Source organism: Asterias amurensis, chromosome 18 (assembly GCF_032118995.1).
Source record: "Asterias amurensis chromosome 18, ASM3211899v1".
Classification (NCBI taxonomy): Eukaryota; Metazoa; Echinodermata; class Asteroidea; order Forcipulatida; family Asteriidae; genus Asterias; species Asterias amurensis.
The window spans coordinates 14,661,538-14,686,451 of NC_092665.1; the positions used below are offsets into that span (position 1 = coordinate 14,661,538).

Genomic DNA, 24,914 nt, shown 5'->3' on the forward strand with positions numbered 1-24,914 from the left:
AACTTGAGTATGTCTCACCCAAGCCTTATATTTTGGCTATCTTCCTTTCTGTCTTGAATGTAATTTCATTATTTCTGAGAACCTCCCGATTTTGGTTTGGGGCAACAGTGTTGGAGGTCTCAGGGGAAGGTCTCATGAGTCTCAAACTTTGAGGTCTTGACTCCAACGCTGGGGTGAAACATTATTCTTCAAACACCCTGTTTGACCACAGTCACATAAACATATAAATTTAATAGGTGAAGGTTCTTTAGATTAACAAGATGTCTGATTTTTATTTCATCTTCATATTATACATTTGAAACAGGCATTAAATCCCTTAGTAGGAATCAAAATTATTCTTTGTGCAACCTTTGCTTTCAAGGGCATTCTTAAACCTTGTGTTGCAGTTGGTAAATTTAATTAACAACACACAAGAAAGACAACCAAAAATTGTATTGTAATGAAACACTTAATATTATCTATAAGTTGACAAAATATTCTGTACATTTAGTTTCGGGTTACAGTAATGCTTTCTTTTTTTTACAGTCAACTACAAATTACAAAAAGAAACAAACATTTTTCTCCTGGAGTTGTTTTACGAAGCTTCAGTGCCTTTTCTTATCGTAGTCTTCAACTCTTTCAAATTTACAGATCAATATCATTTTGTGATAATCAAGATTGTAAACAATAGTTTACGATTTCTTTCAAACATTCACGCTCTGCTTTTCTTTCTAAAGCTCAAGGACAACATTGGCTTTTGTCACAGACCAGTATCTCAATGTGTGTGACCAATGAAACAACTAACATGTACATGAAATTACAAACTTGGAAAGTTTTAGCTTTATCGGTCATCAGAGTAACAAGAACAGAAAGCCCTTTCTCTGTTTTCAAACTAATTGCTGACACATTTCTTCAAAACTAAAACATTTCAGGCTAAAAGAATTCAAAGGAAGTTTTCCACCATAACCATCTTACACAGTTGATCTCGTTATAACAAGATTGCCGGGACTGGCCAAATTACCTCTTTATGATAGGAACATTTTATGAAAGGAAAGCAAAACAAAGAAACACAAAGCCAACCTGGGACTTAAAGACTCTGGACACCTTTGGTAATTGTCGAAGACCAGTCTTCTTACTTGGTGTGTCTCAACATGTACATAAAATAACAAACCTGTAAAATTTGAGCTCAATCGGTCGTCGAAGTTGCGAGATAATAATGAAAGAAAAAACACCCTTGTCACACTAAGATGTGTGCTTTCATGATGCTTGATTTCGAGACCTCAAATTCTAAATCTGAGGTCTCGAAATAAAATTCATGGAAAATTACTTCTTTCTCGAAAACTACGTTACTTCAGAGGGAGCCGTTTCTCACAATGTTTTATACTGTCAACCTCTCCCCATTACTCTTTACCAAGTAAGGTTTTATGCTAATAATTATTTTAAGTAATTACCAATAGTGTCCATTGCCTTTAAATAATGTACTTTTTATAGGCAGACTTATATAACGGTGCTCTTTATAACAAGGGTTCACTATACATGTAACATGTAAACTGTGTAACTAAGTAAATGTTTATATCGTCAACTTTTCCAATGTTGTTTCCATTGTTTAAAGCCATTGGACCCTTTCGGTACAGCAAAACAAAAAAAAGTTCACAGATTTACAAATAATTTACAGGGTTTACAGAAGGTAATGGTGAAAGACTTCTCTTGAAATATTAGTCCATGAAATGCTTTACTTTTTGAGAAAACGGTAAAACAATATAAATTCTCGTTAACGAGAATTACGGATTTGTTATAAACACATGTCATGACACGGCGAAACGTGCGAAAACAGGAGTGGGTTTTCCCGTTATTTTCTCCCGACTCCGATGTCCGATTGAGCCTAAATTTCCACAGGATTGTTATTTTATATATAAGTTGTGATACACGAAGTGTGGGACTTGGACAATACTGTTTACCGAAAGGGTCCAATGGCTTTAAAGCCATTATACACTTTCATAACCCTGTAAGTTATTTGTAAATCTGTGAACTTTTTTTTTTTTTCTGTACCGAAAGGGTCCAATGGCTTCAAGCAAGACAAACAAACAAACACAGAAACATTTTTAAGGCTAGAAATAATGAGATGCAAAACGAGACTTAAAAGAAAGTTTCCAACAATTTCTTTAAGAAATTAAAATTACTTTCTGCATTTTTGTTGTCGCTTTAACCAATTCTTACAACAATCATAGTAAAAGACTTATTTCACATTTTTGCTTATATTTGATTAAAGAAGCATGCGAGTGGCACTAGCCACAAACAACAGAAAACATGCATCATTTCTAGCTGGTAATCCACTACTTCCAAATGAATTGGTAACCTTTGTGCTTAAAACCTTTTCATACCACAGGCGAGTTCAGTAGATTAAAGGCCCTTTCAAAACGAGCCGCTTTTTAACAAAAGACATTGACTAAAACGACATTGATGTTTAGAACTTGGGCCCCAACAGCAAAATCTAAATGATTTATTATCAAAGCAAACAAAACCCTGTGTTTACTTTTAAAAGAAAGTTAAATTCAACATGCTCTAAATATATCTCAACCAGAATCAAATGTTGTTGGTTATTGCTTGAAATACTTAGGGGCTCATGTAGATATACTCTCTGCCCGCGACTGTAACGATGAAACGACGGGTGGGGCATAGGGCGGGGCACCTGCGCCGTCTTTGGTACCGCATTCGGATCGTATACTTTCTTGCTCGGTGTGCTGGGCTGATAACTTATCGCATACTGCATCTTCTGTAGAGGGTTGCAAGTTTGCCTTGCCAATGAGGGCGCTGTTTTGTTTCTTTTCGGTCAACGCTCTTGATTGGTGTATATGAACGGCAAAGGTGACGCCCTGTTGGTGGCGAGGAAAATAAAATGTCAAATCTAGTCAGTTCAAGATAAGAATAAACTATCAACAGTATACTTGCAGTGCAACCAAGTGTTAAACCTCTTTTGTTAGGAGTGTTGGCTCTGAAAAGAGCCGGTTAGTCAGCTCAGTAGAAAAGTCCTTTTATAAGATTCCGTAAACAAGTTTAACATTGAAGAGCATGTTAAATAAGCCAATCGCAAGTTAGATTTGAATTATGTCCGGTACAATGACTTGCTTTGTCACAATTTATCGCTTACAATTTAATTCCTCCGACTATTGAGACAGTTGGTGTGTCAAATGATTCGTGGCAAGCTTTTGTATAGCAACCTCCAGATGAGCAAACCCTGGTAACGTTGTGATATACACATTCATTCAAAACTGCACTACCAGAGTATTGTTCTCGACTGCCATTTTAAACAGTTTTTGTTCTTATTCTTCAAATTTACATAACTGAGTTCACTCAATCTGTGTGTTTAATATCCTTGTTAAAAAAAACTTTGTAACATTTCCGGAAACATCCAAACACCATACAAGCACTTACTCTGTTAATAGCTGCTCGCACAAAGCCCACATTTGCTGTTATTGTAACAGCCTTAATTTTGTCACCAGTCCCAAAGATCACCTGTAAATGACACAAAGAAAGGCACACATTTTCAGATTTTAACTCACAATTCACTGTGGTTTTGAACGATAGATTGAATGACAGAACCAACTATATACGAATGATTCAAGAAACCCAGACTTGCCTTAGCTCGGTGCTTTATTCTGTGGCTCTCTTCCATAACTGCAGCCCGTTCAGTCGGTTCGTCGTCAATAACGCTGATCCTCTCAAGCAACGCCTGGGCTCGTTCCTTCTCTCGTGGTCCGGCGATGGTATGAAGTATATTTCTGAAGTCGGTAATCGCTGTCTGGCAAGCAAAAAGGTCCTTATCTGTGGATTAACGAAACAAAAAACATATAACTCGATAGGCTTGAAATAACTTGTTTAAATGGATTAATACCAGCTAAAATTTCATGTGTAATTTACACCGAATGTAAGTGGTGCCCTGTTTACCACTCTAATGTCACTCCTTTCCATATAATCATCCCCATATGCCAAGACGATTGTTGAGTTTTTGACAAAACTTGTTCTTGCAAAACTGTCTGAAAAAATACCATGAAACAGGAACACATACCAATACAGATCATCATGTCTTTATATCAACCGTGTGCACTGATGTCGCAGGCAGATACTCTGTTTGGTCGGCTATTTTTGGAGTGAAATTTTAATGACGTGTATACGGACAGGGAACCAGTCTAATCAGCACCTACCTTTAAGGAACTGTTCTACCTCTGTCACTAGAGGGCGGTCTCTTTCCTGATCGGCGAGTTCCTGAATGAGGGGTTCTTGGAAGGCATGCCAGCAGCCTCCGTGGGTCAGGTCCGACACCAGTGCCACTAGAGTTGTCACATCCAAATTCACTTTGGGGCGCTCGCCGTTGCCCAAGAGAGAGGCGTTGGTGGGCTGTGGCGGAAAGAAGTAGGCATGAGGCGTTTGAGAACAAGTGGTGGTCAAAGTTGGCATCTCAATTCCATAAAATATCTTACTTTATGCCACGCAAATATAACTCAGTGTGATAAAGGTTTAACAGTCTCTACAATGGCATGGCGTGGCCGAGAGATCAAGCGCACCAGACTCAAGCTCTGGTGTTTTTGATCAGCAGAGTGTGGGTTCGAATCCCAGTCTTGACCCTTGTGCCCTTGGGCAAGACACTTGAACATTATTGCCTGGTTCCTTCATTTGGGACATAAAGCGGTAGGTCCTATCTTGTGTTAAGTGCATTTTTTATAGAGTTGGGGTTTTCTGGCAAGGTTGGCTGCAGATCGTGCCACATCACATTGTAATCTGTTTCATGGTGCTACGTAAAAAAATAAGTCTTTACAAACATAGCTCCACATACCTTGGAGAAACAATTGTGAACACTTTGAGATTCCGGGTTTGATAAAGCACTGCAAGAACTGCGTATTATCATTCTTATTGTTAATTTATTTTTTACGGACTTTGTGAATTCCTCACTACTCCTGAATCAAGAAATTTCATAAATTAAAACAATTCGCCATTTTAAAAAGGAAATCTTTTATCTTAGATCCTAGCTAGGTGTGTGCTATAAGTGATGCAAATTTTCCCTGCACCAGATTTTCAGTTAACAACCGAAGTACGTAACAAGAAATCTCTCTGAGTCTGACTTACAACTTCGGGGGTCGCTATCGTTGGAAGCTGAAGGGGATAATTCTCGCTCTCTCCAATACTTGCGAAGACGTGACCATGTGACCGGATGCCAAGTTCATCTAGATCGTCTACAAACAAACAATAACAACAACAACAACAAGCATGATACTTTTCTTAAAATGCAACTTCTTCGTTTTTCATGATAAAAAGTATAGAGACTTCTCTGTGAATGTGATTCCTCATAGGGTGCCCTTTACCAAGTAGAAAATACCTGTTGCCCTTTAACAAATGAAGCATACAGGCCTACTACTTGCTGGGTAGATGGTGTTCTTTTATTATCATTTTATTTCCATTGTATGTTCATTTGATTCATACCCAGTGGTCAGAGCACTGACCAGACCAAACTCACCCACTATGGCTTTGGTCACCCCTCCATAGAAGACGACGTTGACCGTCGGAGGGTTGTAGTTGAGTGGATGCTGGTGGCTAGCTTGGAGATACTGTTCAGCTTGCTCAACGATGTCATGTTCCCCGTATTCACCCTCTCCTACAACACACAAAAATGAGAATAGTCGGGTCATTTTTGGAATTCAACTTCTAGTGGTTTAGTCATTGGGGTGTGGGTTTGAATCCCAGGGTATATGGGTAGCACTACACTAAACACTTGATCCAAATCAACTTCCACCAGAGGCACACTGCCACCTCCTCCTGGGGCTGAAACAGGGTTACCCCCTTCACAGTCCGTAAGGATGTAGGAATGGGTATCATCCACTAGGAGCCACCACCTCCTGGGGCTGAAACAGGGTTACCCCCTTCACAGTCCGTAAGGATGTAGGAATGGGTATCATCCAGTAGGAGCCACCACCTCCTGGGGCTGAAACAGGGTTACCCCCTTCACAGTCCGTAAGGATGTAGGCAAGGGTATCATCCACTAGGAGCCTGTCTGGTAGATCAGAATGCATCCTTAACAACTTTTTACAAAGCAATCATGGTTAAGTCAAAGTGCTATGCTCAAGGGCACAAGTGCTCAACCAGGATTCGAACCCGCACTCTGCTGCTGAAAACAGAGCTTGGGGCCAGGTGACGTAGACCACTCAGTCCCTTCAGTGACTTTGAAGTAAAGTAGGTAGTTAGGTGTGGTTGGGATGGGGAGAAATTGAAGGACTTGAAGTATCAAAATAAATAACAAAGTCAACCATACGTACCTTCCCATATTCTGTGCAGAGCCTTGGCCTTGCGTGCTGTAATCTTTACCCACGATGCCCCACCGTGACCTACGACATCAACAATGACGGTGTTCTCATTACCATGGCAACCCTCAAAATGGAAGGGATGCAGGACGCTGATGACGTGACCGAATGATTCGATGCTGTGGATGATCCCCTCCAGGTGGCTCAGGTTGGTGCTTTTAAGCTGGTTCTCTTTCAGGGCGATAGTGCCGTCCTTGAGCTGAAAATTGATGAAGAGAGGATTTTGTATGATTAGCATGACATGGGGTGAGAGTTATTGCCGGCAAAATGGTACAATCTGAAAGGCATTCCCACCTTTGGAAACCCCTGGAGTTATAGATTTCAAGGAGCTGCTAGACAAAGAGATCAAAGACTTTAAATTTCTGAAGCTACTTTACCTTCAGATTAAAATAATACAATCAGGTTGAATATCATGCCTGAAAATGGCATAGCTACAACAATATCATCAGACAAAATAAGCACCACTAAATAATCACCGATTTGACAAACGTGAGCTCCGACTGGACTTTCTTGATGAGCTTTCCGATGCCAGAGATGCCAGCTTCTTTTGCCTGCAGAATCTGAGCTCTGGCCAGAAGTCCTTGGGCTCGGATCAGAAGACGCTGCAATGCTTCCTGGGTAGACTCATCCATATTCAATGCTGATTGTTTGCGGCCTAGGTGCGTTACAAACTCATATCATCACTATTGAAAATCTACTAACCAAAGTAAAAAAAGTTAATTTTTCTACTGACAAATAACATCAATTTTTAATATTATAATTTAATTTTAAATGGTAATTAAATAATTATAATTATATAAGTTAACTATAATTTTCAAATTAAAAAAGAATGAAACAGCGAATATAATGTAAAGTTGTGTTGAATCTAAAGAAGCTCGAAAGTTAAATTGTCGGTCCATTTTCGACGATCATGATTCATAAGTCGTAATCGTAGTCGTGTCTTCATATCATGACGACACGAATGGATCAACATATGATGGATCAACGATCGACAATCGATGGCAAATGGACATGATGATGATGGAGTTATTTATTATAATCCCTTAGTTTTGGCAAGACAATCATACATTTCAAACAATAATTTTGAAATAACTTTCTCAGAAGCGGAATAGTAGTACCTTTCCTTCGGAGTAAGACGTAATCGAAATGATGAAAGTCGCGTGATGGAAAGACGTTTTAACTTCACAACATTGCGACAAGCATGCGTAAATTCGTAAATTTAAAGATCTCTATGTTATGAATTATGTTACAGAAGACACGTCTGGGTACAAGTCTGGAGTTCGAGCATCAATTGCACGTAAAGTTACGAATGTTCGTTTTTACGGTACCAGTCCATTAAAAAGAAGGGATCGTTTCAGCCAGTAGAGGGCGCCCGTCAGTTGGAGCCACGGAGATTTTTAATATGCAAATGAGTTTTGCTAGACTTTTTCCCGGCAAATTTCTTTGTGTACGGGGCTACGCAGACTGGCTTTATTTCTCTGTAATTTCAACAATTCCCTGAAAGTGAAGATGCCAAGAGCGAAGAAACGTTTTCCCGGGGAGAGTGGAGATGCCGCTGGACAGAAAAAGAAATCGAAAGGGGGTGCCAATGCGGCGAGTTTGGCCACGGCTGGTGCGGACACTGGCATGGAAAAGATTGTAAGTGTGTGTAGTGTTTCGTTAAGTTCTTTGTGATGTCAAATAGTGTTTCAATGCGTGTTGGACATTTGATATAGCCCGATGTGATATGAGCGGGTTTTGTGTGTACACTGAGCCAGGCACAGTCGGGGCATTGTTATGGTTTAAATGCCACCATCCGTGTGGCGTCTGTCGTTGTTCTGTGGCATGGTTGCAGGAAACGACAGACAACGAACATTTTTAATCACACATGTGTTAGTCAACTATCAAAATTAACAATGAATGTTCTGCCCTGCTGTGTGCTGTGGCCTGTGGGTATATTTCTCAAGTTCAATTGAGATTATATGCAGGATTGTTGTGCAGTAGATTCATGAACATGCGTTTTAAATTTCATTTGATTTTAAGCAGAGTCAGTAGTTGGCATTCAAACAGTAAAAAAAACACAACCATGTGTTCCATGGATAAATTAAATAAAAGGACAAAGAAAAGCACAAAGAAAAGCAAGCATAATTTCCATTATTTTCAGGGAGAAACACCCTTTATTTTTACTTTTATTTTGATCCCATCCGTGTAGACTGTAGCCATTATTAAAGCCATTTTACACTTTTGGAGCAGAAAAAAAAATAAAAGTTCACAGATTTACAAATAACTTACAGGGTTTACAGAAGGTAATGGTGAAAGACTTCTCTTGAAATATTATTCCATGAAATACTTTACTTTTTGAGAAAACATTAAAGCAATTATCAATTCTCGATATCGAGAATTACGGATTTATAGTAAACACATGTCATGACATGGCGAAACGTGCGGAAACAAGGGTGGGTTTCCCGTAATTTTCTCCCGAGTCCGATGACCGATTGAGCCGAACTTTTCACGGGTTTGTTACTTTATATAAAAGGATACACGAAGTGTGGGCCTTTGGACAATACTGTTTACCGAAAGTGTCCAATGGCTTTAATATTATACAATTTTTATACAAACAAGAACTACCGTCAATCAATCAAAGTTCAAACTTGAGCTGAAGTTTTTTTTCTTTTCATTCTGCTTTTATTGTCATGATTGTCGAGGCCAACTGCGGAAAATATGCTGAATCCTACCGCCAATTGTTTCACTCCTTCTGACAAAACCAAAATCTGTTTTTTATGTCATAATGATGAGAAACATGATAGGTGGGAGTCGGTATTTGGGTTTTTTAAATCTTGTTTTCCTAAATCATGATATTCCACTTGAAAACTTAAACCACACTGAAAACAAACCGTTAAAAACATTTTGATTTTGTTTTCAAAAATGTTGAATAATTAAAAATTCCCTCAATCAAAGATTGGTGTGGGTGTCCAGCAAACTGAAAATCATCATATTTGTTTATTGTACGAACTGATTCATTCAAGTACTTATGCATCTATGAGCAAAATTTTAAAAATCAAATATGCTTTATGGTTTACTGTGCACAAACCTTACTAGATTGTGAACGCATGTATCTCTACGATGCAAAGTTTCAAATCCTACTCATGTACTTAAGCGGACCTGATGACTAGACTGTATTCCCACAATGCTGTGCAAATAGCTACACCCAAACTCGAGTACATGCGTGTTGTTAAAAAGAACATTACAAAGATCAATGCATAAATTGTCATGACTTGACATATTAGGACTTCAAAGCTATAAAAACTTCAAGAGATTTTTTGTGATGAATTTTTTGCACTTCTCAGCAGATCAGCCAAATCCTCTATACATATTTCTTAATTTTGGGTTGAGCAAAGAAAAATTAAAAAATAGTTAATGGCTTGATGTTTCAACCCTAGCAGAGTCTTTCTCGAAGGCTAAATGACCAAAGGCTAAATGACCAAAGAAAAATTAATTAAAGCTTTTTGTAGTTTCTTTGTAAGTTGAACATAGTTGCGGAACTGAGAAAAACATATTTTTTCTGTGAATTTTTCCTCAGAAACTGAAAGAGCCGCCCTTCGTGGGAGAGCTGTTATTCAGCGGAGGCACCAACTGGGACCTTGTTGGTCGCTCAAGGCTCCCCAAGTCCAGTGGTAAGACACAAATATAAGAAGAGTTTATCTATCATCAAGGGGTTAGCCAGGATGTGGTAAAATGGTGTCTAAGGTTACTGAACAAATTTTAAAAGGGTGTCCAAAGGGTTGACTTTGTACATGTAGATGGATTCACCTCATGATATACTACACTATTGCCTCAAGTTTGTCTATCATTCAAAACCACTATGGATTTTATTAAATGGTCAGCCAGTAGGAGGGTTGACTGTGTACAAGATGCATTCACCACATGAGCGTAAACTATTGCCCGTTGACATAGTTTGTCTATCATTCAAAACCACTGTGGATAATATTGAATGGTCACCTAGTAGGAGGGTCGACTGTGTACACATGTACATTTGTGACTTCGTTCTCCACATGATTTCATATTGCAGGCTTACATACAGTGATACAGCACCATGTGAACCATTACATGGTGCTATGTAAAAGGAGCTCATAATAAAAAAAAACGTGCTCCCACATACCTTGCAGGAAATACTGTTTGTTAAATTCCCTGGAGCGTCACTGAGTGGACGGGTATGGTGCGCTATATAAGAAGCCACTATTGTTTTTGTTTTTTTATCATTTAAAAGTTGTGGATGATAGTGAATGGTACAGAGAGTAGGAGGGGTAACTGTTATGCAGTCACCACGCGACATCACAATGCATAGTTTCATTCAGTAGCAATGTGGATGTATTGAATTTGAATAATACACTGTACCTGATTAAATTTTTAATGCACATTTCTGCAGAAAATCAATTATCATCAAGCAAAGCACTTACTGATTTGTTCAGCATGATTTTGTTTAAAGTAGTTGGCAACCTTTTGTCTGTTTGTCTATGTTTTGTTCCATAATGATTTTTCTCATGAACTGATTTTATTATTTAATCAACTTCTCCGCTGAAATTGATTATTTTATTTTTGTTTGGTAACCTCCACCTTGTAGCTGGTAAACAACAGATCGGGGGACGTAACCTCTGGGGGCCACACCGCCTGGCCGTCTTAGCTGGTATCCGTGTTCGCAGCGTTATCTCAGGTCCCACAGCGTGCCATAGCATCATCATTACGGAGGCGGGCAAGGCCATGAGCTGGGGTGAGTACCATCGGTGATCGTGGATCGATGAATATACAGGCCTGTATGCTTCGTTTTTGAAAGGGCAAGGGCACCAAGGCATTTTCTCCTTTAGTAAAAGGGCACCCTATGAGGAAATTACAAATTTCTACTGGAGCATTTCAAGGGCACAAAGGCAATGACCAGGTGGGGTACAGAGGCAATTGCCTTTGTCGTTCCTGTGAAGTATCAAGCCTGATTATTTTTTGTCTAATAATTTAAGTTTATGATTTAAAGTTAAGAATTTCCAGCGCGAATGTTAAAGCACCTTGAGTGGCACTGAGTGACGGAAATGCCCAATATATAAGAAGCCACTATGTGTTAGTGCTGGGCGAATAGTGAAATTTTGTTATTCGGATACCGCTGGCCAACTATCCGAAATTAACCGGATATTCGAATAGTTGTTTTCTCAGCTAGAGGGCGCTATTAAAAAAAATATATACACATATATTTATTTTTTTATTTTATTTTTTCGCTAGAGGGCGCTGTTCGTTTGTGAATGAGATCTTCTGGGCGGATTGATATTAGTTTTAGACAGTGTCACTCGGTTCATTCATAAAAATGACCGGATCTAATTTAAAGAAATGTCATTGTTTTAACTCTTCACGGAGGTGAGCATAGTTAAATACTTAATTTATGCTGTTTTATGCTATCCGGTTTATAAATAGCTATTCGCGCCCTATGCGGATATCCGGTTAAGAAAAAAAAGGCATTCGCGGTTACGGATAGGAAAACCTATTCGCCATTAACCGGATATTCGAATAATTCGCCCAGGCCTACTGTGTATTATTATTACTACATTACTCTACTCACATTATTTTTGGTGACTTGTTTAAATCTTTAACTTGTTATGTTGATGACAAAGGTCGCGGGGACAAAGGTCAGCTCGGCCACGGGGAGGCAGTCCGATGTGAAGCGCCGAAGATCATTGAGGCATTAAAGGACTTCAACATCGTAAACGCAGCGTGTGGACGAAGCCACTCCATGTGTCTCACAGGTAAGAGTATGGGCCTTTTCAACACCATGGCTTAAGCTTCGGCTTAGGCTTCTGTTTCTTGTTTAGACTCAGTATGCCGGTTTGAAGCCGCATCCAAATGCGTTAGTCAGGTTGGTGTAGAGGTATCTCCTTTTTCAAGACCTTCTAGGGCTGGCTTAGGCCCAGGCTTAAGCCCAGCTAATACTTCCTGCGAATGCCAAAGCGAATTTGATGTGAATTTGACGTCACAACACTGTTTTCGCAGAGAATGTTTCGCAAAAGTTGAGGCGAATTTACGTAGCGAATATGTGACGCCAGTAGTCGTATCACATTCACATTCGAAGGAAGTATGAACCAGGCTTTAGGCTATTGCTGAAGCTTATGCTCTGGCTGAGGCTTAGGCTCCGGCTGAGCCCCCTGCTAAGGCTTAGACTTAAGAGTTGGCTCCGGTCTCTGGCTTAGACTCAACGTGCCTGTTTGAAGCCTCATCCATTAGCGGGTGGCCAGGTTAGGGTAGAGCTATCTTTTCTCACCTTCCACCTCTAGAACTTTGGTTTGAACCACGGTTTGGAGAAAGGTCGTTCCAAATCATTGGTCTAGCTACAGAACCTTGTTTGCACAGGGAATATTCAAATGAGCGATGTCAAGTGTGGACCGAAGAAAACATGGAGGAGTGTAATATGAGATTAAATTGGAAGTTTATCTACATACCTTGACGTTTTTACTAATCCTTCCTTTTTTTGCACCAATACTTCCTCCAAAGTTTTGTGGTTGAAATCAGAACGATTATTTTTTATTTATTTTTTCCAATTTTTATAGATGAGGGCGCTGTGTATGCATTTGGTGACAACAAACTCGGGCAACTCGGCGTTGGCCATCAGAACACACCGGTAACCACCCCAACTAAGGTGAGATTTAAATTCATTATTCGTCAGCTTTCCTGTGTAGACTTCTTCTATTTCGAGTGGTGTTCTCGGCCAATGATGTTACGACAGAGTTGTCCAAAGATCTCCCTGTCCCTCTCACATATTTGTAGATATTTCATCTGCTGTCACGAACCCAGTGTCCCAGGGGTCGATTTCACAAGGAGTTAGGAGTCGTAACTTAGGACTAGTCCTAGGAGATACTACAAACATACAGCTAGTCCTAAGTTTTGACTCGTCCTAACCCGAGATAAGACTAGTCTTAACTCTTTGTGAAATCCACCCCTGTATACACCATGACACTGGTAATGCAAGACTCACTTTATATGTAGGGACCAGACTGTTTTTTCCTTGCAGCCTCAGTTTGGTTAGATTAGTTTTAATGGGGGGTTCCCCACAAACAAGGTTAGGCCTCTTTGAGTTTTGTGTTGTTGTACTCTCCTCAAAGCATTGCCGCTGTCCTGGTAAGGGTTGGTTGCAAAATCCATTTGTGCTTTGTGCTTATAATGCTGTCAATATTGACCCTATGAGTTACGATTTTGTCTCTTGGTAAGAAAAACTATCAAAGGATTTGGGTACTTTTTGTAACACAAAACATAATGTCCACAGATTTGCATTAAACTTACTCAGTTTGAAGATAATGATAGCAGAATACTTTACATAAAATATTACTTGCTGAGGTGCTGTAGTTTTTGAGAAATGAGTAAAACAAGTCACGAAAATAATTTTCGTATGTAAAAACGTAAAACCGGTTATGGTATGTTATGGTAAAAAATCATGACTTGTTAATACGTTTTTTACATGCTTAAACTGAGACTAAAATAATTTTGGTGACATTGTTTTACTCATTTCACAAAAACTACAGCACCTCAGCAAAGAATATTTGCTTGCTATTATCATTATCTTCAAACTGTTTAAATTTAATCTAAATCTGTGGACATTGTGTAAAAAGTACCCAGACCCTTTAAAGGCAGTGGACACTATTGGTAATTACTCAAAATAATTATCATCATAAAACCTTTCTTGATTACGAGTAATGGGGAGAGGTTGATGGTATAAAACATTGTGAGAAACAGCTCCCTCTGAAGTGACGTAGTTTTCGAGAAAGAAGTAATTTTCCACGAATTTGATTTCGAGACCTCAAGTTTACAATTTGAGGTCTCAAAATCAAGCATCAGAAAGCACACAACTTCGTGTGACACGGGTGTTTTTTCTTTCATTATTATCTCGCAAATTCGACGACCGATTTAACTCAAATTTCCAAAGGTTTGTTATTTTATGCATATGTTGAGATAGACAAACTGTGAAGACTAGTCTTTGACAATTACCAATAGTGTCCCCTGCCTTTAAATGGTTAAAGTGTATTCAATTGTTTTAATTAGAATCGTCTGTACCCTTCCTCATACAGTTAATGTACTCAGGTCGCCCCATCGTCCAGGTTGCTTGTGGGGGTGAATTTACAATGATCCTAGATTACAAGGGAACCCTACACTCCTTCGGATGTCCAGAATACAGCCAACTCGGTAAGTTTAACCCTCCTACTCTTGTTACCATTTTCCAGTAGTTTGTCCATCATTCTATGCCACAGTGGATGATATTGAACGGTCAGACAGTAGGAGGGTTGACTGTATATTGTGTAAATGCATTCAGCACATGATATCATATTGCAGGCTGGCATCGTTTATCTATCAATCAAAACCACAGTGGATGACATTGATTGGTCAGACAGTAGGAAGGTTGACTATTTGTAGACCCATTTACCACATGATATCACATTGCATAGTTCATCGATGGATGATATTGAATGACAGAATGACAGACAGTAGGAGCGTTAACTATGCACTGTGTCGATTCATGTGCGATATTTCATTGCTTAGTTCATCTATCCTTCAAGACCACAGTGGGTGATATTGAATGGTCAGACAGTAGAAGGGTTAACTATGTACTGTGTAGATGCATTTGCCACGTGGTAGCACACTCCTTAGTTTTTTTGTTTTTTATTACTTGGTAGGTCACAACACCAACGGTCAGTTCTTAGTGTCTTCAAACAAAACCTCATTCGATTGTGTGCTGACGCCAAGGCGTATCGGTGGCTACATCGAGAAGGCCAGAGATGGGTTGAAGTTCCTGGACAACATTGTGATCAAGGACGTAGCATGCGGAGCAAATCATACCGTAAGTTGATTAATAGCCGCAAAAAATATAGTTACAGCCTGACGTTTCGACTCGAGCTGAGTACTTCTCATACAGTAAGTTGATCAGTAGTCACAAAAAATAGTCAACGGCCTGACGTTTCGACTCGAGCCAAGTCTTTCTCATACAATAAGTTGATCAGTAGTCACAAAAAATAGTCAACCGCCTGACGTTTCGACTCGAGCAGAGTCTTTCTCACACAGTTAAGTGATCAGCCGTCGATTTCACAAAAAACTAGGACTCGTCTTATCTCGAGTTAGGACGAGTAACTCTTCCTAACTTAGGATTAATGTAAAGGTCTGCATGCTACAGTGCAGGGTTGTGACTCGTCCTAAGTCCTAAGATTAGTCTTAAGTTAGGAAGAGTTTTGTGAAATCGACGGCAGGGGTGGATTTCACAAAGAGTTAGGACTAGTCTTATCTCGAGTTAGGACCAGTTACTCGTCCTAACTTAGGACTATCCATGCAATTTGTATATCTCCTAGGACTAGTCCGTAGTTAGGACTAGTCCTAACTCTTTGTCAAATCGACCCCAGTAGTCACAAAAAATAGTCAACGGCCTGACGTTTATGACTCCAGCAGAGTCTTTCTCATACAGTAAGTTGATATATACTTGCACAAAAAATAGTTAACGGTCTGAAGTTTTGACCCTCGCAGAGTCTTTTTTGTGATCAACCATATAAAAAGTTGAGACCAATTCAAGAACTGACTCGGCGGTAGTGCAGTTAATTACAAGCTTTTTAAGCTAAGTAGTAGTCCCAGCCAATTTTCTACACCTTCCGCCTGGTTAGTAGTTAAAAAGCAGGACATTTCTTTTCAGAAGGTCTACTGACAGGTCTACCGAAGTCTCCTGAAAATCCGATACAGCTACTCTGCGGTAGTAGAATAAAGAACGACAGTTCTCCAAGAACAAACTCTACCTGGCTAGTAGATACACACATGGTGTTACCGCAAACCAAATATATACATCTACATGAAGTAACAAACCTGTGAGCTTATTTCGTCCCAAGACCTAAGATTAATTCCAAGTTATGAATATGGTGCAATCGACGGCTGGCTAGGAAACAAAACTGTTTTGACATTATCACACTATAATATAATGTGTGCCCTTTGTTTTTTGATAGGTTGCATTGGATATGCAAGGCCGTGTCTTCACGTGGGGTTTCGGAGGGTACGGTCGCTTGGGTCACGCAGAGCCTAAAGACGAACCGGTTCCACGATTCTTGAGAACCTTCGATCCAGCTCACAACAAAGCGGCCAAGAAGATCAATGCAGGAACATACTATTCCATGGCAACCACTGAACATGGTAAGAACTTGTTCAAACCTTCTTTCCAGGGTTTTGCTCACAGTGTGGGTCGGTGCTGGAAAACCCGCCTGGCACTCCTGAATCCCCAATCCACCACTGGAAACCACCGACCACCGACCACTACATATTTTCCAAATTTTAAAATAAACTACACCTGAAATTTCCTTTCAAAGGTTTTCAACGGAGTGTTAGATTGGGTATTTACCTGTAAAATTTATATCTAAAGGTGGAAGCCATTAATTTTGAGCACTTCTTTGGTTTCAGTCTATTTATTTGGTCTACCATTTTTGAACAGGTCCATGTTTTTACAGTTCCCTTCTTGTATCATCACTGGAAAAACTAAAGTTTCCCTATCTTCCCCTCTGAAAGAGGATGGAGTTTTATTGCAATAAACCACAAGGGAAATGGATCGGGTTGATATAAATTGAAGTTTGGGTGAACACAGAGAAAGTGTTGTTCAGTTTTGATAATTATTTATTTTGTTGTCTTTGAGAATTCCAAATTGATAATTTATTTTGCTTTGTCTTTGCTTCTCTTTTTGTCATTGTGTTAAAACTTTCATTCAAATTTGCAGAAGTGACGCCATCTTATCATTGATAAATATGTTTCACAACTTTACTAATATTTGTTGTAAATGTGCTTCTGTTTCATTTATATTTGTGTCTAATTTTTGATTTTGTATTAACTCACCCTGCGTAATTTTCTGATGTGCATTATTTACTTGAATATTTGCTTCTCTGAGCTGTCAGAGTGGCGGTGAACTTTTGATTGTTTATTGATTATGTTTATTGTTATTATTGATTGATATGTATCATGAGTTTTAAGAGGTTTTGATTTTGTGGTTTTCAGTTTCCTGTCCGATGTTGAATTACTCGGACTTTTCCAAACAGTGCCTCTGAGTTTTTGTTGCCAACCTTTTTTTTAGATACTTTTTTCTGTCTAAGTACAAGGGCTTAGTATGAGGCTTAGTTCCTAGATCAATATTTCTCAGTTTTGAGTTCTTACTTTTCAGTTCCTAGGTTTTAAATTGCTGTTTCTGTATATAATATTAATCAATTTTTTATGATTTTTTTCTCCTGGTTAATGTTGTCTTAGTTCCTTGATTATATTCCTTAATTTTTAATTAAGTTCCTAGGTTTTAAATTATGTATCTTGATATAATATTAATCAATGTGTTATTAATTTTGTCTCCCAGTCATTTTTGTCTTAATTCCAGATAATATTCCTTAGTTTTTAGTTCCTATGTTTCAGTTCCTAGAATACAAATTGTTGTATCTTGATATAAAATTAATCCATTTTCTGGTTTGCCCGGTAAATTTTTTTCATCAGCCGATCAGCTTTTCTTCTGGGGCCAAACCAAGTCATCCGGGGAGGCGACTATGTACCCCAAGCCAGTTCCTGACCTCACTGGCTGGAAGGTCAGAGACTTGGGTTGCAGGTAGGTCAAAGGTCAAACATACATTAATCTGACGTTAAACTGAAGTCAGACTTTTTTACTGTCTAGCCTTAAAACATGCTGTTTGATTTTGTAGGGGTTATGGGACAGTTGGGATTAGTGTAAAGCGAGGCAAAATTTTATGTTTTTTGTTGGGTTTTTTTTTCACACAAGCTTGCTTGTTAGATAATTAGATGGCCTTAAGTCCAGTTCAAACTTCCTGCGAATGCAAAGAGAATGTTGACATCATTTAGCTGTTTTCTTAGCGAATGTTTCGCAAGAGTTGAGCACATTTTAACTGGGGGAATTTTTAATTCGAATTCGGGATGTCAAAATTTGTATCGCATTCGCATTCGCAGGAAGTACGAACCGGGTTTTAGAGTTGGTTACAGCCATGTTGAATCATCTTAATTTTCACGATACCCTGATTCAAGTTTTGATGATTTTGTTTTCTTTCATTAAAAATCGTTTCTAGCAATCACTCCATCGTCTTGGTTGCCGATGAGAGTGTCATCAGCTGGGGACCGTCACCAACGTTCGGAGAGCTGTGCTATGGCGAGAACGGCCCTCGCTCCTCCACCCAAGCCAAAGAAGTCAAACCGCTGGAGGGTCTACACATCCACGCCCTCTGCTGCGGGCTCGGTCACACTCTGTTCATCGCCAGGAGCGACACAGTCGCCGAACGGAGAAAGGTGAGGCAGCTTCCGATGTTTAACCCGACCCGAGTCGCTGTAAACGAACCACCCATTGAGGAAGAGAAGGAGGAGGAAGTCGTGGAGAAGGAACCGGAGAATGACGACAAGAAGACTGAGAACGGGACGCAGAGCAACGACATTGTGAAAGAAGCGGCAAAATCAGATGGTGAGAAAGTCGAAGACTCACGGAAGGAGGCAGCAGCTGAGATGGAAACAACCGTCGACGAGAAGGCCGAGGAGAAAAACACAGAGGAGACCGCAGCCCCGAAGGGCAACGGTGAGGGCGCTGTTCAAAAGGACAACGAGGGCGCCGTTGGGAAGAACAACGGTAATGGAGACGGAGGTATGAAGGAGGAAGATTCAGCGATGGAGGTCAAGGAGACGACAGTATTAAGTCCACCGTCTACCGTTGCAGATCCTTCTTAAGTTATCGCACAACTCATTCTTGCATAAACTGGTATTTAGCTACTTCAGGAAGAAGACACTTTATTTGGTCGTTCAAGGTTCTATTGAGACTATCTTGCCAACTGGTGGTATTGTATTTGTACACTGGATTTTTTTCTGAGGAGAATATTTGGCGGGCCTCATATTTTCTCGGAGATGTGATCACGTATTCCTGCTCCCTGGTGTAGGGTTGATGTTTCAAAGTGATCAATTATTTATCACACTTAATAGTTAATTTATCAAAGGAACAATCAATAAGTTGAATATCAGTAACAAGATCCAATTATGTCCATTGTCAGTGGATATGAACGAACCACCTCAAAACCAACATTGGTGACATTAACTCTCTAGGAACTTAGAAGTTTCAATTCACGTACGGATTGAATTTGCAGAATGAATGGTCAGACAGTAGGAGGGTTGACTGCGTACAGTGTAGATGCATCTAACACATGATACCACAATGCAGGCTTGCATATAGTTTATGTATACTTCGAAATCCATTGCGGTGGACGATACTGAATGGTCAGGCAGAAGGAAGAAATCTTAGTCAGGGATGAGAAATTTCAGATTTTTGTCTGATTTTAGACTTGTATAAGTCTGCCTCATAAACAAAAAACTGCTGTGTGCTTCTCAAAATTAAACAAGTCGGCTTCTTCTCAATGTCGGCTCCAATCCACTTCTCTAGTGCCGAGGATACTGTTCTCAAAAGCACCTTGGAATCCATAACTCTATCAAAAGGTGAACATGCCATCATTTCGATGTTACCTCCTAAGATCTGGATACCAGATTCAGACTTTTTTTGTCAGGAATGACTCTCACCCCTGCTTGTTGGTGTCGCTAATTGAAGGCAATTGAGAATGACCAGCCTTGAAGCAGTCACCACAAACACCATTAAGCTATTGGTCGACCCTAAGCATGATTTGCAAGCCCATGTGCAGCGAGTGAAAAAGGGAACTAAGTGTGCTATCACTTGTTGTCACGACTATGTACGACTTTTGGGTGTGCTTGAGGGCAGCAGACTCATCAGGTAAGTCCATTGCTCTGGAAGTATTCAGAACTATGAAAAATTATGGATTTTTATCCGGTCAGTCTGTTGTCTAGATTGGCGATGTTCAAAACAAATATGTTTGTATCCAGATCATAGACTTGTCCAGTCCCTTCAAGCCAGTCGATGTTGCGCCCTCTAGAGGTGACTTATAGACCCCCTGCATTGACGTCCATCTTTGCCTACAAACCAGAGGTGCTTTTCACGAAGAGGTAGGACTAGTCTGATCTTGGGTTAGGACAGGTTCTTATAGGACTAGTTTTCAATATTATACTCCTAGGACTAGTCCTAAGTTAGGACTAGTCTTAAGTTAGGACAAGTCCTAATAGTCCTAAATTAGGACTAGTCCTATGTTAGGGCAATCTTTGTGAAATCTACCCCTGGGAACATGTATGCGTTGCGCATGACTCGCAACCAATGATAGCTCTTCACACGTACACTTTCCATCCGCTATGGCGGCCAATGCAAGGGATCTGTACAAAATCTGGTGTCGCCAATCTAGAATATTAAGTTCGCTAATACACAGGGGGTCGATTTCACAAAGAGTTAGAACTAGTCCTAACTTGGGACTAGTCCTAGGATATATTAAAAACATATGGACGAGTAACTCGAGTAACTCGTCCTAACTCGAGATAAGATTAGTCTTAACTCTTTGTGAAATCCACCCCTGCTCTTTTCAATGCAAATTTATAATGGTATCCATTCAACGTAAGGATGCTTAATTATGCACAAATGACTACGATATTCATTTAAAAAAAATTAACTGCGTTTAGACGACTGTATATTTTGTTTTCTCTGAATTTGATCCTCACAAAGTGTTCTTTCATAAAAAATTGTGTCAAAAGTTTTACCTCGGAAATGGAATTTTAAAAATAAATATGGGACCAAATTAATGAAAAATTGTGAATAATTTTATGTCAAATGTGATAATTGCATTTTGTACAAAATGCGGTAGATTTTCTGATGGATTTTGAAGGATTTTGGAGATGCGTTGTCATCGAATATGTGCATAGTAACTGAGTATTACAATTCGAACATCTTAACGTGTACAGCATTGGAAAATTTCCTTATGAATATGAAAATATATGTGGTGTTTTTTCCTTCTCCTTTTTCTCATGGTGGAAACATTGCATTGTGAAAAAAGGAGAATGTATTTTGATATTTTTAAATGTATTTCCCATCGTTTGAGATTTTCCGTAATCTCACTGTTTATTTCCAATTAAATTGTTTGGTGATCAAGCATCGCTTAAATAATTAATTTTAAAAGTTGGCTTCTTTTAGCACTGCAACAGAAAAAAATAACAATCGGAACAGGTGCCAATTAAAGGCAGTGGACAGCTAGTGGACACTATTGGTAATTGTCAAAGATCAGTCTTCTCACTTGGTGTATCTCAACATATGCATAAAATAACAAACCTGTGAAAATTTGAGCTCAATCGGTCTTCGAACTTGTGAGATGATAATGAAAGAAGAAAAAACCCATGTCACACGAAGTTGTGTGCGTTTAGATGGTTGATTTCAAGACCTCAAGTTCTAAATCTGAGGTCTCGAAATCAAATTCGGGGAAAATTACTTCTTTCTCGAAAACTATGGCCCTTCAGAGGGAGCCGTTTCTCACAATGTTTTATACCATCAACCTCTCCCCATTACTTGTCACCAAGAAAGGTTTTATGCTAAAAATTGATTTGAATGTCCACTGCCTTTAAAACAAAATTAAGCAGATAAATAATTTACTAGTTTTTGTAAACATGTTAAAAATACTAAATTGGGGTGTGAACTACTTTAAAAAATTTAAATAATTAATTATTAATAAAAAATGTGAGAAAAAAAAAAGAGGGAAAAAAAAACATTTTGAGATTTAACTGCCATCGCGGTGTGTTCATGTGGATCCAGGGTAAGGGCATACAGGCCTGGAATTTTCATTGCTGAGAGGGCAAGGCCACTTTCATATTGAAAGGGCACCAAGGCCAAGAACAGGGCAACCTAGGTCATAGGCTTCAAGTAATTCCAGGCCTGCCGGCGATTTCACCAAACTCTTCCTTATTTAGGAATAATTTTAGGACTTGGGACGAGTTAAGTTCCGTATCCATAGACGCTAGGACGCATTGAACCAATCCTAAGTTAGGACGGGTTACTCGTCTTAACTCGAGATAGGATTAATCCTAGCATTTTGTGAAATCGGCTGCTGGACATTTAATTGTTTTCCTAATTCCATATTGGAATTTTGTAATGCCAAATACGGAGTGTACAATTGGGCAAGATCAGGAGTTGGTCAGTTACAACTTACAAGAAAGTTTGAGCGTCTGACTAATTTGGGCACCTGTTGAAAAGACCAGCGCCTAATTTCATAAAGCTGTTTAGCAGTAAGACAAATTGCTTTGCTGAGCAAGTATCGAGTCTCCAAATGCACACTAAATGTAGTTCTGGCTTGTTAACTGCATCTGCTAAGCAAGACTTTTCTGTGCTTAGCAAGTCTTTGTGAAATTACAGGCTTTATGAAATTGGGCTATGGTGGGTTACTTACAGTGGAAACCCTACTGACCCCTTCTTGGGCTTGCCCGAAACTTAAATCTTACGGTCTTATTTATGCATAAAGTTGTTTATAGTTTAGAACTATACAAACAAAATTACCGTTTTTTGTACAGCACTCAAACAAACATACTTGATGTTGCACCAAGTTTGTCTGTAATTTATTATTATTTCTTTCCTCTTAGACATACTGCACTTAATGTGTGTTTCATGGAAACAAGTCATGGGGGTTAATATTTTCCCCAGACTTCTTTCTGTTTTCTTAGAAAGCAATTCTTCTTTTGTTTATTAGTAAATTTAAGTAAATTAATAAGTAGATTTGTAAAGAACATTTTGGGCATTATTATTTTTTATTTAGTTGTTCCCTTTTCCCCCCATTTTTTCATTGATAATTTAGTTTTTGTTTAAACCTTCTTGACTTGTTTTGTTGATAGAAATCTATGGAATTTCTTATATAGACCTTTAAAGGGGTTTTGGTACTTTTTGTACGACATAAACACAAAATTCACAGATGTGCATTAAACTTACACGGTTTGAAGATAATGGTGGTAGAAAGCTTCCCTTCTTGCTGAGGTGCTGTACTTTTTGAAAAAATGAGTAAAACAGTTTCACGCAAATAACTTTTCTGCTCAGTGAGAAGAAAATCATTTTAGCATTTACAACGGATTGTCACAGCTCTTCTGAAAACGTTGCTCTGTGATTTTCACTTTTTATCCCAAAACGACTTGAGAAGCTAAAACAGATCAATTATGTTAAATACATCTTCAATGACAGTGAGTAGGGATTCATGTCATGGCCAAAAACTTGATCTACAAAAGGAATTTAAACTTTAAAGTTTGAAACTCGCTCTAATCGTTTACAATCATCAGTAGGTTTTCACAAGTTTCAATCAGTTTAGAAAGAATCTAAAACTTTAAAAAAGTATCTCACAAAAATAGTTTCAGTTTAAATCTGAAAATTCATGGATTTGAAAAAAGTCCGATACCAGTACCAACCCTCCTGAGAAATACTTCATTCTGAAATACTGTCACAGTCAAGGAATTTGCATAAATTACCATTTCATTTGCCACGATCAGAATAATTTCTTAAAGCTGTCTTTCATTGTCTCCATTAAAACATTTATTCTATGAACTTTTTTTTTCTTTACTGATTGTTATTTGGTGTTTTTTTACTGACAGTCAATGGGATGGAAATTAATTTACTCGTTCAAAATCCAGTGGTGTATTTGAACTTTGACCTTTGACATAGGTGCATATTGAACATTAAACCACCATCTCAGGTTTAGTGGGTGGGGCAGGGTAGATCCAAAGTTTCACTAAACTCAAAATTGCCAAAATATCAATATTCTGCTTTGTTTCATAATAACATCTGATGTATTTAAGGCTTTTATTTGAGCCCAGACAACTCAAGGATTTGTTATTCATGCCAAAATAATCATAATTATAAGATGTCATCGACTTGTTCCAAGCCAAAGTTTTGCTTTTCTTTTTAATTTTAAATTACATGTTCATTCATTCATTCATAATTGGTTTATTATTTTAAAAACAAATTCCCATGGCGACCGGAGGTCGAATTACAGGAAAATATACAGAGATTCAAACATTGGAAAAATCACTATGTATACTCCACTTCAGGTTTCCTAACTTGGTTTAGTGTCAAACTAAGAAATCCTAACTTGATTTAGTATCAAACGAAAGTTTCCTAACTTGGTTTAGTGTCAAACTAAGGAATCCTAACTCATTCTAATATCAAACAAAGGGGAATTCATTTTGACTTTTTTTTAAAGATTGGAAGCATAGAGGTCCTTGAGTGTCTTCACTAATATACAAGTTTCTGTTTTAAATTTAAGGCACAATAATTGCATAATTCTGGAAATCAGATTATTTCTGACACCACAGTGTTTCTAGCCTCATTTCCCTTCCATTGTTCTATGAATATTTTTTTTTTCTTTTTGCATGATACTAATATTATAAAATGTAGAAACAAGTTCCACGTGGACGTTTTTTTTTTTAAAGGTTTTTTTACGATTACCTCACTAGCCAGTACTTAGATTTAGTTATTAATTAAATACAAAACAAAAAACTTTTCATTATTGTAAAAGTCAATAGTTTTCAATATTTGTTTATTAGTTAAAAAACAAATAAAGTTGAACTTAATTTAAAGTAATGAATGTTGCCTAAGAGGTTTTCTGTTTGTTCGTCTCCAAAATGATGTGTTGGTGAATCAAAATTGAAATGATAAGAACTTGTGTTTTGGGGTTTTCACACATGGAT

The 24,914-nt window shown here is 38.6% G+C and overlaps 2 protein-coding genes across 5 annotated transcripts; one reads left to right on the plus strand and one right to left on the minus strand.

Annotated features, from left to right (window-relative positions):
- Window positions 1-1,934: 1,934 nt before the first annotated feature.
- On the minus strand, window positions 1,935-7,579 carry LOC139950872 (UPF0415 protein C7orf25 homolog). Of its 4 annotated transcripts, none has more exons than XM_071949708.1 (9): window positions 7,448-7,579; window positions 6,806-7,023; window positions 6,285-6,528; window positions 5,489-5,626; window positions 5,101-5,207; window positions 4,182-4,374; window positions 3,617-3,801; window positions 3,412-3,492; window positions 1,935-2,852 (listed from the first exon to the last, which is right to left on the minus strand). In XM_071949708.1, exons 2-9 carry the CDS (start codon window positions 6,959-6,961, stop codon window positions 2,601-2,603), a joined length of 1,356 nt encoding a protein of 451 aa, XP_071805809.1. In that variant the 5' UTR covers window positions 6,962-7,023; window positions 7,448-7,579; the 3' UTR covers window positions 1,935-2,600. The 4 variants fall into 4 exon arrangements, with proteins under 4 accessions (XP_071805809.1, XP_071805813.1, XP_071805811.1 ...); XM_071949712.1 differs by having other exon boundaries at window positions 6,806-6,984; window positions 7,448-7,547; XM_071949710.1 differs by having other exon boundaries at window positions 6,806-7,012; window positions 7,448-7,547.
- Window positions 7,580-7,691: 112 nt separating this feature from the next.
- LOC139951103 (protein RCC2 homolog) lies at window positions 7,692-24,693 on the plus strand. The gene is made up of 10 exons (XM_071949933.1): window positions 7,692-7,967; window positions 9,889-9,982; window positions 10,930-11,076; window positions 11,960-12,091; window positions 12,890-12,978; window positions 14,402-14,516; window positions 15,005-15,168; window positions 16,310-16,493; window positions 17,823-17,931; window positions 18,404-24,693. The coding sequence occupies exons 1-10, from the start codon at window positions 7,839-7,841 to the stop codon at window positions 19,047-19,049; spliced, it is 1,809 nt and encodes a 602-aa protein (XP_071806034.1). The 5' UTR covers window positions 7,692-7,838; the 3' UTR covers window positions 19,050-24,693.
- The last annotated feature ends 221 nt before the right edge of the window (window positions 24,694-24,914 follow it).